This window comes from Mustela putorius, unplaced genomic scaffold, assembly GCF_011764305.1.
Source record: "Mustela putorius furo isolate JIRA1106 unplaced genomic scaffold, ASM1176430v1.1 tig00000253_pilon_pilon_pilon, whole genome shotgun sequence".
Lineage (NCBI taxonomy): Eukaryota > Metazoa > Chordata > Mammalia > Carnivora > Mustelidae > Mustela > Mustela putorius.
The window spans coordinates 4,953,927-4,971,946 of record NW_025421329.1 but is presented as its reverse complement, the minus strand read 5'-3'; the positions used below and the strand labels follow the sequence as shown (position 1 = coordinate 4,971,946).

The window sequence follows — 18,020 nt, the reverse complement described above, 5'->3', positions numbered from 1 at the left end:
TAGGATTAGAGGGTAAGAAATGGTATTGGGTGGGGGTTCACCTGCCTTAGTCACAGTGCAATCAATTACATATTAATTCAGCTGTTACATCCTGGGGGATAGAAGCTGGGGAATCGGTTATTTATCTACGGGGAGCTCTACACAAATTAGAGACTTCCAGACCTCCCCAGTGCCATCCTTCTCTACTCCTCAGGACCCTAAAGCCACCTAGATGGCAACATTCTCTATGCATATATTCTTCCCTCCCTAAGGAACTCTGCAAGCCGAAACTGTCTGCCCTCTGCAGCTGGAACATATATGCACATACCTTTTCTTTCTTTCTTTCTTTTTTTCTTGACTTGTTGTCTTGGCCAGAACTTCCAGTAAATTTAGAATAGAAGTGATGAGAGTGGACATTCTTGCCTTATTCCTGAACATAGGGAGACAACATTCCATTTTTTATCATTAAATATGATACTGGCTAGAGATTCCTTTGTTGACCTTTCAGATTGAGGAAACTTTTTATTACTAGCTTGCTGAGAGTTTCTTTTTAAAAAAAGATTTTATTTATCTATCTGAAATAGAAAGAGAGAGAGAGAGTGAGAGGGAAAAGCTGAGCTGGGGAAAGGGCAGAGAAAGAGGGAGAAGCAGACTCCCTGCTGAGCATGAAGCCTGATTCGGGGCTTGATCCCAGAATGCTGGGATCATGACCTGAGCCAGAGGCAGATGCTTAACTGACTGAGCCACCCAGGCACCCCTGATTTTCAAGTTAAAAAAAAATATATATTTTATTTATTTATTTGATGGGGGTGGGCAGGGAACACACAAGTAGGCAGAGCAGCAGGCAGAGGGAGAGGGAGAAGCAAGCTCCCCACTGAGCAGAGAGCCCAATGCAGGGCTCAATCCTAGGACCCTGAGATCATGACCTGAGTTGAAGGCAGATGCTTAACCACCTGAGCCACCCAGGTGCCCCTGATTTTTAAGTTTTAAATCACCCATGCATTTCTGAGATAAGTCTCACTTGAAATATTATTTATTTTATGTCATATTTAATTTCATTTGCTAAAATATAAATAACTTTTGTGTATGTGTGCATGAAGGATATTGTCTGTAATTTTCACACCTTACAGTGAAGATCTTTGTCTGATTTTAGTATTAGGATGATACTAAATGAGTTGGGAGGTATTCTCTTTCCTTTCATTTTCTGAGTTTGTATAGAATTGGTATTATTTTTTCATAGGTGTTTGGTAGGGTATACTAGTAAAGGCACTGGGGCCCAGAGTTTTAAGGAAGATTTTAAACTACATATTAAATTTGTTTAATAGGGGCACCTGGGTGGCTCAGTGGGTTAAAGCCTCTGCCTTCGGCTCAGGTCATGAGCCCGGGGTCCTGGGATCGAGTCCCACATTGGGCTCTCTGTTCCACGGGAAGCCTGCTTCCTTATCTCTCTCTCTGCCTGCCTCTCTGCCTGCTTGTGATCTCTGTCTGTCAAATAAATAAATAAAAATCTTTTAAAAAATAAATAAATAAAATTTGTTTAATAAATATAAATCTTTTTAGGTTTATCTATTTCTTTTTTTAGTGAAACTTTGGTTTCCTTTTTTTTTTTTTAAGATTTATTTATTTGTTAGAGAGAAAAGGAGCAGGGGGCAGAGGGAGAGAGAATCTGAAGCAGACTGTACACTGAGTGTGGAGCTGGACACAGGGCTCGATCTCCTGACCCTGAGATCAGCACCTGAGCTGAAACCACGAGCCATTTGCTCAACCAACTGCACCATCCAAACACCCCTCCTCTTCTTTTTCTAATTTCTTTAATGTGGAAGATGAAGTCATTTATTTGAAGCCTTTCTTCTTTCAAATATAGACATTTAGAACTCTGCATTTCCCCCTGAGTACTGTGTTAGCCCCAAATGTTGGTATGTTGTCTTTTCATTTCATTTCATTTTTACTTTAAAAATTTTTTTTAAGTAGACTCCATGCCCAGTGTAGGGCTTGAACTCATGACCCTGAGATCAAGAGCCACACACTCTACTGACTGAGCTAGGTGCCCCTGTTGTGTTTTCATTTTAATTCAGTGTAAACTCTAACTGTCCTTGTTTCTTTTTTGACCCATGGGTTATTTTGAAAGTATTTTATTAAATTTCTAAATATTGGGGGATTTTCTTTATATCCTCTGATCTTTATTTCAAATTTAATTCCTTTTTTGATCAGAGAACATATATGATTTGATTGGCGAGTGTTCATGTATATTTGAAAAGAATGTGCATTTTGCTAGGGTGAGTATTCTGTAAATGTCAATGAGGTTAAGTTGGTTGATAGTATTGTTTAACTCTGTAACTTAATGAGTGATTGAGAAATCTATGTGACTATAATTATGAATTTGTCTACTTATCCTTGCTTTCTACAGATTTTGCTTCATGTACTTTTAAGTTCTATTATCATGTATAAACCTTGTGGATTCTTATGTCCTATTGCTGAGTTGACCCCTTCTTTAACCTTGGTGATACCCTTTGTTTAGAAATCTATTTTGTCTGAAAAAAAAAATCTATTTTGTTTTGATATTAACATAGCTACTCCTGCTTTCTTCCAGTTAGTATTTGCATGGTCTAACTGTTTTCATTTTTTTACGTTTAACCTATTTGTTTTTCTTTAATTTTTTTAAATTTATTTGTTAGAGAGAGAGAGAGAGCGAGTGTGAGCGCACAGGCAGACAGAGTAGTAGGCAGAGGAAGAGGGAGAAGCAGGCTCCTTGTCAAGCAAGGAGCCCGAAGCGGTACTCCCTCCCAGGACGCTGGGATCATGACCTGAGCCGAAGGCAGCTGCTTAACCAACTGAGCCACCCAGGCGTCCCTCTTTAAGTTTGTTTTTGTTTTTGTTTTAAACAGCATCTAGTTGCTTTAAAAACATTTTAATTGGGGGTGTTAAGAGATATATTCTGATGATTGATATGTTTGAATTTAAATCAACCATCATGCTTTTTGTTTTCTATTCATCTTATCTGTTCTTTGTTGCCTTTTCTTTTTTTCTGCCATCTGTTGGATTAATTGGGTACGTTTCATGATTCCATTTTATTTTATATGCTTTGTTAGCTTATTAGCTGTAACTTTGTTTTTGGTGGTTGCTTCAGGGTTTCTAAAACATATTTGACTCATCATAGCCTATCCTCAAATAGGATTATGCCACCTTGTATAAAGCACAAGAACCTTATATCCTATACTTCTAGGAGCTCAGTAACAGTAGCCTTAGTGCCATTGTGGTCACTCATTTCACATCTACAAATACTATGAACCCCATAATACATTATTATATTTAAACATATTATACATATACATTATTACATTATTACTTTTATTTGATATAATAATTATTTTTGAGGCCCTTTATACTTTTATTGTGGTAAATAAATAAAATCTACCATTTTAACAATTTTTAAGTGTACAGTTCTCTAGCATTAAGTACATCCACAGTGTTGTGCAACCATCACCAGCCATCCATTTCCAGAATTTTTTTGTCATTCCAAATGGAACTCAGTTCCCATTAAACAACAACTCCTTTACCTAATCCTTGCAGCCCTTGGTGACCTCTGTTCTCCTTTCTGTTTGTATGAATTTGCCTGTTCTAGTTTCTTTATATAGTAGAATCAGACAGTATTTGTCCTTTTGTGTTTGACTTATTTCACTTAGCATAACATTTTCAAAGTTCCCATGTTGTAGTATGTATCAGAATCTCATTCCATATTAAAGATGAAAAATATTCCATTATGTATACACCACCATTTGTTTCTCTGCTCGTCTGGTGATGGACACTTGAGTTGTTACCATATTTAACTATTGTAAATAACGCTGCTGTGAACACTGGTGTCCAAGTATCTGAGACCCTGATTTCAGTTCTTTGGAGTATTTACCTAGGACTGGAATTTTGATTTTATGGTAATTCTTGTCCAACACTTTGAGGAACTGCCAAACTGTTTCCCACAACAGCTGCCTCATTTTATCTTCCACCAGAAATGCACAAGGGAGTCACTTTCTCCACCAATACTTACTATTTTCTGTTTTTCTAATAGTCATCCTAATAGATATAAATGGATTTTCATTGGGGTTTTTGCTTTGCATTCCTAATGACAAGTGATCTTGAGAATGTTTTTCACATGTTTCTTGGCCATTTGTATATCTTCTTTGGTCAAGGAGTGGTTTTCCAGCATGCCAGGCAAGACCTGTCACTTAGGCTGAGCTCAGAGGTCAGGTGGGAAGTCAGAAAATTGCACTTAATGTAGACTTTGCTGGAATTCTCGAGGCTCACTGTCACACATGCCAAATCCAATGTGATAGGATGACTCAGAAGTGGGATCAAGGCTGCTGATAAACTTCTGCCACAGTCAGGAAGTAAGGTAAGCCAGACCAAGTGAAGGGTACCAGTGGGTCCAGGTGGAAGGCCACTTTGTAATAGAATGACCGGAGAAGCATCCCCTGTCTTGACCTTGTTCCGTAGACTTTGAGAGTGATCTGCTCTTTGTTTTTGTTTTCTTTTTTTTTTTTTAATAATTTATTTATTTGACAGAGATCACAGGTAGGCAGAGAGAGAGAGAGCGCGCAGGGGAAGCAGGCTCCCGGTGGAGCAGAGAGCCTAATGCGGGGCTTGATCCCAGGATCCTGGGATCATGACTTGAGCCAAAGCAGACGCCTTAACCCACTGAGCCACCCAGGCACTCCTGTTTTTGTTTTTCTAAAATGTTTGAACACTTGGAGATTTTCGTCTAACTTCTTAATGTGAACCCATCAGAACATGGCCAATGAGGAACCTATTTTATTACAGATGTGCCCACTGCCTGGCCCCCCGCCCATCTGACCCCTTTGCTCGCTTCTGTCAAGAATGTGGCTCTCCTGTCCCACCCATATTTGGCTGTCGTCTCCCACCCCCAGAAGGAGCTCAGGTGAGCAGCAGAATCTTCAAAAACTTCTTTCATTGGTTTATCTGATTTTTAGTAGCCACAGTAGCATAGTACCTGGCATTCATGATCCCCAAAGACAAATACTTGTTGAAAAAATTACTGGCAGATTAATCTTATTGTCCAGTCTCTTACTTTAGAATGGAAAACCTTGTTTGTGATGCCATTTCTTTCAGTGGCCTTAAAAAAGCACAGGCTGAAAAGGATACTGAAATTTTACTGTTTCAGTGATATGTGCATGGATAAATATTTATGTCCTACTTGCATGATATTCAGTTTATTTATTTATTTTTTATTTTTTTTTTAAGATTTTATTCATTTATTTGACAGACAGAAATCACAAGTAGGCGGAGAGGCAGGCAGAGAGAGAGAGGAGGAAGCAGGCTCCCCGATGAGCAGAGAGCCCGATGCGGGGCTTGATCCCAGAACCCTGGGATCATGACCTGAGCCGAAGGCAGAGGCTTTAACCCACTGAGCCACCCAGGCGCCCCTGATATTCAGTTTATAACCTGTGTACCGTAATATTTCTTTTCTAGAAATAAATGGAGAGAAGTACTAATTACAAGTCTTTGTATCCTTAAGATACATCATTCTGTCCAAAGATGCTCTTGGTATAACCCATAGATGGATCAATTAAAAAATTTTGGCTGTTAAGTATAGATAATAATTGGTACTAGCCTACTAAAGAGTTTGTAGTTAGAAAAGATACTCAACTTACTAAAAATCAAAACCTTTGCCAAAATGTGTTATCTTTTGTGCATTTGAAACTTGGGGAGTTTTTTGGAGTAGGGTTTGCAAAATGAAATAAAAGGATCTATGATGTTGACTGAAAGATAACCATCTTTAAAAAGGTAGTCACTAAAAAAAAAGCCACTAATCCAGTGAGTTTAAGTCTAGAGTTCTAGAATTGAGTTATATCTTCAAGCAAAAGGTGAGAATCTAAATAGATATCTTTTTTACAATTTATTCCAACATATTGCTCAAGATTGTTGTAGAAGTTAATTTAATTTACTATAAAATACCTTGAACTTCATAAAGAAGATAATACAGCAAATAAAACATGAACAGGTCTCAGCAGTTTGGATTTTCCCTGCTTATATTCATTCGTTGGTACAGTGTCAAAGATATTTTTTACTTGCCTGAGAACAGATTTTCAAAGACTTTATTTATTATTTTAGAGAGAGAGATAATGTGAGCAGGGGATGGGACCAGGGAGAGAGAGAGAGAAAGAATCCTAAATAGACTCTGCTGAGCACAGAGCCCGATGTGGGGCTTGATCCCAGAAACCTGAGATCACAACACAAGTTGAAACCAAGAATCAGTTGCTCAACCAACTGTGCAACCCAGGTGCCCTGGAAAACAGATTTTCAGAACTTTCTTTGTTCCTTTAGGGAGGAAAGGTCATCAAAGATTATACATATTTTATTATTTATTTAATTTTTTGTTTAAGATTTTATTTATTTATTTGACAGACAGAGATCACAAACAGGCAGAGAGGCAGGCAGAGAGAGAGGAGGAAGCAGGCTCCCTGCTGAGCAGAGAGCTATTTATTTATTTTTAAAGATTTTATTTACTTATTTGACAAAGAGAGACATGACAAGTAGGCAGAGAGGCAGGCAGAGAGAGGGGGAAGCAGGCTTCCCACTGAGCAGAGAGCCCGATATGGGGCTCAATCCCAGGACCCTGAGATTATGACCTGAGTTAAAGGCAGAGGCTTAACCCACTGAGCCACCCAGGCACCCCAATATTTTATTTATTTTTTAAAGATTTTATTTATTTATTTGACCAAGAGAGCACAAGCAGGGGGAGCAGCAGGCATAGAGGGAGAAGCAGACTCCCTGCTCAGCTTGATCCTAGGACCCTGGGATCATGACTTGAACCAAAGGCAGACTTTAACCAACTGAGCCACCTAGGTGCCCTTGCTTTAAAATATGAATATTTTAAATGACAAAGTTTGAAACATCTATACTGTCCCCAAAATAATATTTGTTAATATGCTATAATATATAAACAGATTTAGGGATGCCTGGGTGGTTCAGTGGGTTAAGCCTCTGCCTTCGGCTCAGGTCATGGTCCCAGGGTCCTGGGATCGAGCCCCACTTCAGGCTCTCTGCTCAGCGGGGAGCCTGCTTCCCTCTCTCTATCTCTCTGTCTACCTCTCTGCCTACTTGTGATCTCTCTCTGTCAAATAAATAAATAAAATCTTTTTAAAAATAAAAAAAATATATATATAAACAGATTTGTAATTTAAACTCTTTATTTGCTACTTATTGTGTCCTGCTCTCAGCTGGATTTCTGGGATTCAAAGGGGTGGAGCCTACTCATAGGATCCTAGACCCCAAACACTCGGAGTCTTGTTAGACAGATGAAGAAGTGCACCTTAGCTCCAGATCCACCCTTCATTGCCCTGTCTCATGGGTCTTCGAGCTGGACCCTTTAAACTGTGCCAGCTAGCTAGATGTTAATTTTTGTTAGTAGAGAAACCTTGCTGCTGGAGGGACACTGCAGGATAACGGGCTTGGGTTTCCTTCCTGGTTCTGATACGCTTTCGTCTCTTTGTGCTTTGATGGTGCTCAACTAACCTGCAGGAGCCCAGTTGTTTGCCAGCCAGTTTTAACAGCATGCCTGCACATGGCTCCCCAGAAGGAGATTTCCAAACAGGTTTCACTGGACCCAATTGTTTGCTTTTTGCTTGCCAGTTCAAGTCTGCGTCACCCCAGTTAAACTTCTCTGCTACCCAATGGTCAACAGCCATACTCCTTTTCCTCCCCATTTATTTATCTTTTCTGTAATATATATTATATATATATCACAACTATATATGTTATAAACTGAAAATGCAGTGTTACATGATCTTATGTCATTTAAAGATGAGAAAAAATGTTTATGTACTCATTTATATTTACTCACATATTTATTAAATCTGGTCTCTAATTTTTTCATTTCTTTCCTGTCAACTCAGGTTATCATCTAGTGTCACTTATTTTCAGCCTGGTGGACTTCCTTTACTAAAGGCACATCTGCTTGCCATTTCTCTCTCTCTTTGTTTATTGAAAATATTTATTTTGCATTCTCTTCTGAAGGATAGTTTTACTGGATGTAGAATTCTTGATTGAAAGGATTTACTTATTTATTTGAGAGAGAGGGGAGGGAGGGGCAGAGGGAGAGGGAGAATCTCAAGTAGACTCCCTGCTGAGCATGGACACCTGATGTGGGACTCTTATCTTCCAACCCTGAGCCAAAACCAAGAGTTGGATATTTAACCAGCTGAGCCACCCAGGTGCTCCTTGTTTGACAGTTATTTTAAATTTCAGTCCTTTGAATACATTATTCCCCTACCTCTGACCTGCATGGTTTTTGATGTAGGTGATAGGTAATTTTTTCTCTTGCTACTTTTAAGACTTTTCTCTGTCTCTGACATTCAATAATTTGATTATTAGTATGACTAAGTGTGGATCTCTTTCTGTTTCTCTTTCTTGGAATTGATTTTCTTGGAGCTATGGATTCATGTTTTTCTTAAGTTTCTGGCTATTATTTCCTCACATTCTTTTTTTGCCTTTTCTTCCCTCTCCTTTCCTTCTAGGATTCCTGTTACATGTATGTTGTTATGTTTTATGTTGTCCCACAGGTGTTTGATGGTTTGTTTATTTTCTTCCATCCTTTTTCTCTCTGTTCTTCAGATTGGAACATTTCTATTGGACATATTCATGTTCACTAATTCTTTCTTCTGTCATCTCTGATCTGCTATTGAGTCCCTCTGGGAAATTTTTTTCCCCCATTTCAGTTATTTTAATTTTAAAAATTTAATTTTCATCTTAACTTTGGGGCACTTGGGCTGCTCAGTCAATTAAGCATCTGCCTTCCACTCAAGTCATGGTTCTAGAGTCCTGGGATCGAGCCCTGCATTGGGCTCCTTGCTCAGCCAGGAGCCTGCTTCTCCCTCTGCCTGCTGCCCCCCCCCAGCTTGTGCTTGTGCGCATGCTCTCTCTCTCTCTATCTCTCTGTCAAGTAAATATATAAAATCTTTAAAAACCATAATAAACTCCAGGTTTTTGTATGGTTCTTTTTAAAAAATAATTTCTGTGTCTTTATTGAGAGTCCTTATTTTTTGGATCACCATCATACTTTCTTTATCTTTTAAACATGGTTTCCTTGAGGGATGCCTGGATGGCTCAGTTGGTTAATCGGCTGCCTTCAGCTCAGGTCATGATCCCAGGTCCCAGGATCGAGTCCCACATCAGGCTCCTTGCTCAGCAGGGAGCCTGCTTCTCCCTCTGCCTGCTCTGCCTGCCTCTCCCCATACTTATGCTCTTTCTCACTCTCTCTCCGACAATTAAATAAATAAAATATTTTAAAAACAAACAAACAAACAAACATGGTTTCCTTGAGTTCTTTGGACATTTTTATAATAGCTGTTTTGAAATCTTTGTAAATCCAACATTTGGGGATACTATATCTATCAACTGTTTTTTTTCTCCCTGAGTATAGGTCACACTTTCTTGTTTTTCATATGCTTCATAATTTTTTTTCTTTGATTCTAGACACGTTTTTTAAAAGATTTTATTTATTTATTTGATGGTAGAGATCACAAGTAGGCAGAGAGATAGGCACAGGGGAAGGGGGAAGCAGGCTCCCTATGGAGCAGAGAGCCCAATGTGGGGCTCAATCTCAGGACTTTTGAGATCATGACCTGAGCTGAAGGCAGAGGCTTACCCCACTGAGCCACCCAGGTGCCCCGATTCTGGACATGTTAGATGATATGTTGTAACAACTCTAGATTCTGACTTTTTTTCATAGTGTTGTTTTTCTTTTTCTTTTTTTTTTCTGCTGTTTTTATTGTTAATTACTGGGATTAATTTTTTTCTTATGTTTGTCTCCCCTGAAATGTGTGGCCAGGTTTTTTGTTCTTGTTTTTTTTTAATATATAATTTTTTATTTTTTTATTAACCTATAATATATTATTATGTTCTTGTTTTTATTTTTAAGTCTGGGGACTCCCTGGGTCTGCATAGCTTAGTGCTCAAATGAAGATTGGCCAGAAGTTGTACCCAAATACCTTGGTCCAGTAAGGCTTCCACTCTCTGCTAATGGATCTGTGGGGCTGGACCGAATGTTCAAGCTTCAGGCTATTTTCAAGTCTGCCTCAGCTTTTACTTTATACTGAACTCCTTTGCATCTCCATGTGTAGCCTCCATCAGCCAGAGGTGTGTGAGTGGCTTACGCCCACTGTGGTTTATGCTATACATGTGCATATCTTCCAGTCAACTAAAGATATGTGGGGAGCTATGTGAGGAGCTTATCAAGCTCCCTATATTTGACTTACCTCCTGGAACTTTGTGTTAAATCCCTGGCTAGTTGCCTCAAACAGGACAATGATTTCAGGCATAATTATAGAGCCACTGGCCCTCTCTGTTTGCTGGCCACTGAGATTGTCATCTTAACAGTGCTCCAAATCAAGGGAGCCCTCCCCAGCAGCAGCTATGAAGCTACTGGTTTTCACAGCCTGTCCTGCCCCAGTGAAGCTCTCACACTGAGAGAGCTGAAAGAGGATGGGAACATTCTCAAGCAGGAACCACATAGATTCGTGTTCTTTTTTTTTTTTTTAATAGATTTTATTTATTTATTTGACAGAGAGAGATCACAAGTAGGCAGAGAGGCAGGCAGACAGAGACAGAAGCAGGCTCCCTGCCAAGCAGAGAGCCCGATACGGGACTCGATCCCAGGACCCTGAGATCATGACCTGAGCCGAAGGCAGCGGCTTAACCCACTGAGCCACTCAGGTGCCCCTAGACTCGTGTTCTTATCTGCAATTCACCACTTTTCAGTTTGCTGTGTACCTTTAGTGAGTTTCAGAATCTGGAATGGTTTTTTGAATCTGAAATGACAGTTTCATCCAACTTTATAATTGTTTTTCGGAGAGAGGAGTTGTGGGTTTCCTTACTCCATTGTGCTATAAGATATTTTTTCTTTTTTTTATATGTCTGTTTTCCAAAATAAACATATTCTTACAATACACAAAAATAAGAATAGGTAATTATTTTTAAAGTTTTTTTTTTTTTTTTACAAAGCTAATTGAATCTTTTTTTTTTTTTTAAGATTTTATTTATTTGAGAGAGAGAGGGAGGGAGAGAGAGAGAGAGAGACAAGAGCACAAACAGGGGGAGGGTCCGAGGGAGAGAGAGAAGCAGACTCCTGGCTCACTGGGGAGCCTGATGGCAGACTCGATGCCAGGACTCTGGGATCATGACTTGAGCCGAAAGCAGATGCTTAACTGACTGAGTCACCCAGGTGCCCCCCAAAAGCAAATTAAATTTTATATTTGAAGATCTACTTACACCTTCAGTTTTTGCATCCCAAGACAAATCTCTTTCTTTGTGCAGATGGGCTTATGTGCAGAGTGCGGAAACATGGTGCCCATGAACACTCCCATCTGTGTGGTGTGTGAGGCCTCTCTTACCCTACAGCTGCAGCCACAGGCCAGCCTCCGCTTGAAGGTAATGAAATGTGATTCTGTAAGAACATGAATAAAATACATAGAAAGTGACATGTAAGTCATTAAATGTCTTCAGCTGGTGGAGTTGGTGAACAATTGATAAACTTGTATCTAAACAAAATCTACTCTAATTTTTGGGAAGGCATGCTACCCAAGAACCTGCCAATAGGATCTATAATTACTGAGAGATACATAGAGATGTATTCCTTGAACATAGATTTGGGCAAAATGCATACAGTTAACTTAGGGCTGGGACCCTCTTTAAGTCATTACTGAAAAAGATCTGATGATTCACGTGACTGGGGCAATTACCTCCTTATGAGACCCCCGCCTCTCACACAATGATTTGGGGCTAAAGCTAGTGTAACCACAGCTCTGCATCAAGCAGAACTTTAGCTTGATAACATACAAAATTCACTTGGAAGTGAGCTTTGAAATGCCCTACTACATTTTTCCTCACTTCATTTTGTCAGAGCTCATCATTTGGGAGATTAGAAAATTGTTCTCATCTCCCAACTACTTTGTAAGGAAAAATGTTACCCCAATAACTAAGTTGGGTCTGCTAAATTGCATAGAACCATTGAACTAGACATTGCAAATGCTCTGGGTGAGGTAGCATATGAGGGTATTGACTTTTTAAAAAAGATTTTATTTATCTGAGAGAGAGAGAGAGAGCATGAGAGGGTGGGGGCAGAGGGAGAAGCAAACTCCCTGCTGAGCAGAGAGCCAGACAGGGGGCTCAATCCCAGGATCCTGGGATCACAACTTGAGCCAAAGGCAGATGCTCAACACCTGAGCCACCCAGGCACTGAAGGGTAATGACTTTTTAAAAAAAATGTCCTCATCACAGATGTTTAGCATCTTCTTTAAGGTAGTCTGATAATGGCCTCAATCTCAAGTCATCCCTATGGACATCTTTGAGTACAGTGATTATGATCTAAAATCATTTCTATCTGTGGGCCATGGTCACTGCTCTTCAAGGAAGTGAGCCATGAAATGGTGTCAGAAAGTCACCAACAGAACCATTAGAGAGACCTGTTGACCAGGAAGACTATTTACTGGACCTAAAAGAGGAAGGTAGACTGCCACTTTGACTGTGTTGATTATCTCAGAAGAGAGAAGGCAGGGGAGGGTGTTTTTAGGGTTTTAGTACTACACTTGGGTGATTTTTTTTTTTAAAGATTTTATTTATTTATTTGACAGACAGAGATCACAAGTAGGCAGAGAGGCAGGCAGAGAGAGAGAGAGAGGGAAGCAGGCTTCCTGCGGAGCAGAGAGCCCGATGCGGGGCTCGATCCCAGGACCCTGAGATCATGACCTGAGCCGAAGGCAGCAGCCCAAACCACTGAGCCACCCAGGTGCCCCTTGGGTGATTTTTTTAAAAGGGAGTTTGACAAGCATGAACCCTAAGGTCAGTTATGGACTTTGGGTGATAATGATGTGTCTCTGTGGGTTCACTGGTTGTACCGAGTGTACCATCCTGGTGTGGGGTATCAGCAGTGGGGGAGGTTGTATGTGCGTGGGAACAGGAAGTAAGTATATGGGAACTCCCTGTAATTTCTGCTCAGTTTTGATATAAACCTTATACCACTCCAAAAAAATGAAGTTTATTAGTTAAAAAAAATTTAAAAGGGAGTTTTGCAAGGCAGGCTTGAGGGTCGAGTTAGTTTGGGTCAGGCTAAGTTATGATATGCTAGTTTTAAAAATAGTTTATTTAAATAAAAATTTTAAATATTTAAATAAAATTTTAATAATTTCTTTAAGTTAAAAATTTTAGCCACTGTGTGGCTCAGTCGGTTAAGCATCTGACTCTTGATTTTGGATCAGGTCATGATCTCAGGGTTGTGAGATTGAACCCCGCTTCAGGTTGTGTGCTGGGTGTGGAGTCTCCTTAAGATTCCCTCTCTCTCCTTGCCCCCACCCCCACTTGCTCTCTCTCTCAAAATAAATAAATAAAAATTTTATATATTTAAGGTGATGATATTTTAATATATATGTACATAGTGAAATGATTACTATATTCAAGCTAATTAACATATCCATCTTTGTATGGTGGAAATTTGCTGAGAGTAGATTTTAGGTGTTTTCACTACACATGTATGCACGCACATGTGCGTGCGCACACATGCACACACACACACAAACAGAACTGTTAATGATGTGGGAGTATATTAATTTTGGATTGTGGGACCTGCCAGTGTGAGGATCCTGAAGTAAGCTGTTGGACTAAATAAGTAAGCAGCCTTATTGGTTTTCAGTCTTTCCAGAATATTTCCTGAAGCAAACAGCTTTTATTTATTTATTTTTTAATAACGATTTTATTTATTTACTTGAGAGAGAGACAGTGAGAGAGAGCATGAACGAGGAGAAGGTCAGAGAGAGAAGCAGACTCCCCATGGAGCTGGGAGTCCGATGCAGGACTCGATCCCGGGACTCCAGGATCATGACCTGAGCCGAAGGCAGTCGTCCAACCAACTGAGCCACCCAGGCGTCCCAGCTTTTATTATTTTTGTTTGATCTCGGTATTTCTTTAACATAGGGACAGGGAATTTGATTCACTCTCAATGAGTATCTGAGAGTCACCAAAACTTTTCTGAGTCTCCAGGAAGACCACAACCCTAAATCTCACAGAAAGGCTCTGGCAATCACAGATTATGCTACAGAGACTACGCAACTTTGAAGAATGCTGAACCAGCGAGTGTCAGGATCCACTAGGAGCAAGTCTGTGATTCTCTGCCATTTTCAATATCAGTCAGTTGGCCATTTGCACTTTAGGAGTTCTTTGAGTTGCAAGAACTAGAGTGAAATTAATCAGCCTTGGAAAGACCAGGGACTTCATAGCCTACCTAGTGGCATTGGAACTACAGTCCTGGGAGTTGGACTTTCTTTTGATTGTTGTCGTTGCCTCTACAGCTTCAGAACACACTGTCAGTTTCAGGACACCTGGAAAATGTAGGCACTGGAGGAAAAAGGAATATTTGAGTGTCACCAGTCGTTGATAAATGAAGGGCTAGTATCCTGATAGTGCAGGAAGGTCCAACGACTGAACAGGTGTTAGCAAACCTTTAATAGCTCATCTCTAGTTGGAGTACTTTAACACTCCTTCCTTCCTTCCTTCTTCCTGCCTTCCTTCCTCTCTGTATTGCTACTTATCCTTAGTTTCCTAACTTGGAAAGTTGTACTCACCATTTATTTTCTAAGACAGTCTTCTCATTTTTGCATTTCTGACTAAGAAACTACAGAGCAAACCTAAATTCATTAGCATGAAGTCTTATAGGCAGTTTACAAGATGACTTGTAAACACACAGGTAACTTTTTGCTAGTCCTGGGCTTTTCTGTTTATTGCTCAAGCCATGAGATGGAGAGCCTACCATCATATTTCCCGCTGGGGAAAAAAAAAGAAAGTAAAAAACTCATACATAATCAGTGCAAAATTCTTTATTTGCCTTCCCGAGGCCAAATGAATACCTGTTTTCAGTTTGTTTGTTCATTTTGGGTTGTTTCTTTTAAAACAATTTTCATTTGTCTAACACTGTGTTATAATCATTCCTAAACCAATCCAATTTCAGGGTCTTGGTGCTAAAATAAAGTCCATATCTGACTGATTGAAATGACTGCTTGATGATTTCTTTGCACAGTTGTTTGCTCAGAGAAAAATGTGTTTCTGGTTCCTTGTTTTCAAGGAGAAAGTAGTCTGCTGCACCTGTGGCACAGGGAATCCAGCTCACCTGAAATACTGTGTCACCTGTGAGGGGGCCCTGCCTTCATCTCAGGAGGTAAGTTGACAGCATGGGCCAGGCCTCTGTTTGGTGGGTGCTCAAAGTCCAGTGTCAATAATAATGAAGAGGGGTGCCTGGGTGTCTCAGTCGGTTAAGCATCTGCCTTCAGCTCGGGTCATGATCCCAGGGGTCTGGGATTGAGCCCCATATCAGGCTCTCTGCTCAACAGGGAGCCTGCTTCTCCTTCTCCTCCCCACTCCTGTTCTCTCTCACTATCTGTCTCTTTCTCTCTCTCTCTCTGTCAAATAAAATCTTCAATAATGAAGAAATATAATCTGCAGAGGAGGAAAGAAGTAGGATGTTGGAGAGAGACACGGAAGGCAACATTTCTAAATATGGAGAGGACTTTATATATTCACCAATACAAAACTGTTTTCAAAGTCTTAACTCCAGGGGGATTCAATAAAATCAGCAATTTCTTTTTTTTTTTAAGATTTTATTTATTTTGTTTGACAGAGAGATTACAAGTAGGCAGAGAGGCAGGCAGAGAGAGAGGAGAAAGCAGGCTCCCTAACAAGTGGAAAGCCCAATGCGAGACTCGATCCCAGGACCCTGAGATCATGACCTGAGCCAAAGGCAGAGGCTTTAACCCACTGAGCCACCCAGGTGCTCCTAAAATCAGCAATTTCTTACAATTTCCTTTGATAACTTTGCCTGGAAGGCTGATGGCAGCTAGTGGAGAAGTAGACCCCCTTGTATTTCATTCATAGTCATGTATATCTACGCTGACTATGCCATGCTGTTTTTTGAAATCAAGAACATGTGGGTACCCACTTCTGGATTTTCTACCAGTCTATTCTGAGTATTTATAGTGAAGGAATAGGAGTACATGCAATTGAAATTGATGTTATTACCTGTCAGGGACGTAGTGGTTTCTGGGTCTCACCTATCAGCAAAACTGTTTCAGGAACAATTACAAAATTGAATTTGTTTTCCATATTTGATTTCTCTTTGAATGGTATATCATAGTTTGGATGTCACAATAAGAGTATATACCATTGAAGTGCCAAAGAAGTAACAGTGTGTAGTCAGTCTGATAGCTTATGTCTTTTCTTTGTTTAATGGCATTAATATGAATGGAATAAAATACCTTTTCTTTCTGTAAAGCAATGTTATATTTTAAAAAATTCACTTGAACAATAGAGGCATTCATTTTTTTTTTAAGATTCCTTTTTTTTTTTTTAGTTTGGGCTAGTGTGCACAAATGGGGGTAGGGAGCGGGGGGCCAGGAGGAGGAGTGGAGGGGGAAGGAGAAAAAAGGAGGAAAGAATCTCAAGAATGCTCTGAGTGCATAGCCGGATGCAGGGCTCAGTCTGTCTCACAGCAGTGGGATCACGACCTCATCCAAAATCAAGAGTTGGATGCTTAACCAACTGAGCCACCCAGGTGCCCTGAATAGTAGATGCATTTAAATAAAAGAGCTGAAGACTTTCTATTTAGAAACCCAGGTCAGCAAGTTTTATATCAAAACCCTATTGTAGCAGGAGGATATATTTGAAATTTAAGTCTGAAGCAAAAGGGTGCAAAGCATTTCTCTCTTGATTTGTCCCAAAGAGTCTCACTCTTTCACAGAAATGGGGTAAGGGATAAGTATTTACAAACATAGATCTTCGTTCTGTCTTTCTGGATAGATGTCTGTTTTAGAATAATGAAACTGCCCATGAAGTGAAACAGGATATAGCTAAGCAAATAAAGTTGACTAAAATATCAGTTCTGGAGGAAAAAATGGTCCTTTGAAAATGTCTTCCCTAGTGTGCATGTTCTTAATATTGTATGTGGGATATGTGGCATTTCTCACTTATAGCATTGATTCATTGATTAATTCCGTAACTATTTGCATGACTCTAATATGCCAAGGTACAAGGTACTGTGTTAGTGGGGGAACAATGTGAAGTGTAGTCCTTTCTCCTAAAGAAATCAGGGTCTATGGGCGCCTGGGTGGCTCAGTTGGTTAAGCAACTGCCTTTGGCTCAGGTCATGATCCTGGGGTCCAGGGATTGAGTCCTGCATCAGGCTCCCAGCTCCATGGGGAGTCTGCTTCTCCCTCTGACCTTCTCCCCCTCATGTTCTCTCTCACTCTCTCTTTCAAATAAATAAAGTCTTGGGGCACCTGGGTGGCTCAGTGGGTTGAAGCCTCTGCTTTCAGATCAGGTCATGATCTCAGGGTCCTGGGATCGAGCCCCGTATCGGGCTCTCTGCTCAGCAGGGAGCCTCCCTTCCTTCCTCTCTCTGCCTGCCTCTCTGCCTACTTGTGATCTCTGTCAAATAAATTTAAAAAAAAATTTTTTTTTTAAATTCAAATAAATAAAGTCTTAAAAAAAAAAATCAGGGTCTAGTGGAAAGCAAGAGAAAGAAGGGAAGCTGACATATGGAGCCTGACCCTGTGCTAAGCATCCCTCCATACTTAGTTGCCCTGAGCCATCTGAACACCGCCTACAGACCTGTGGAGAGGCTCTTGCATTGAAGAGGTTGCATGAGGTCATAGATATAATCAGATGGCCTGGGGTCAAATTGTAGGTCTCGCCTTCTCTGTGCCTCAGTTTCCAATCTCTAAAACAGGTGACAATGGCACCTGCCTCACAGGTCTGTCCTGTGGTTTGATGTGAGGTTAGAGGGACTGTGCTCAGCACTACATGCCTGCACAGTAGGTGCCACAATAATTCTTTTCATGTGTCAGGGGTGGAAAATAAATTCACATTTCCAGACAAAAACCAGAGCCCTAAAGGAAAGAAGAGAAACCTCAATTGTGACATTCTGCCTACATTCTTGCTTATAAATATCGTTTTGGTAAATCAGTGGTAGGCTTGCTACCTTCAGTATTGAA

At 40.2% G+C, this 18,020-nt stretch overlaps 1 protein-coding gene across 6 annotated transcripts in view; it reads left to right on the top strand.

The window, feature by feature from the left end:
• The window catches only part of DZANK1 (double zinc ribbon and ankyrin repeat domains 1), a 64,549-nt gene that overhangs the window by 28,317 nt on the left and 18,212 nt on the right, over window positions 1-18,020 (top strand). For all 6 annotated transcript variants that reach the window (XM_004754158.3, XM_004754162.3, XM_004754157.3 and 3 more), the window contains 3 exons: window positions 4,792-4,909; window positions 11,305-11,418; window positions 15,101-15,193. In XM_004754158.3, coding sequence (XP_004754215.1) covers window positions 4,792-4,909; window positions 11,305-11,418; window positions 15,101-15,193 — 325 coding nt within the window. The remainder of the gene's footprint in view (window positions 1-4,791; window positions 4,910-11,304; window positions 11,419-15,100; window positions 15,194-18,020) is intronic.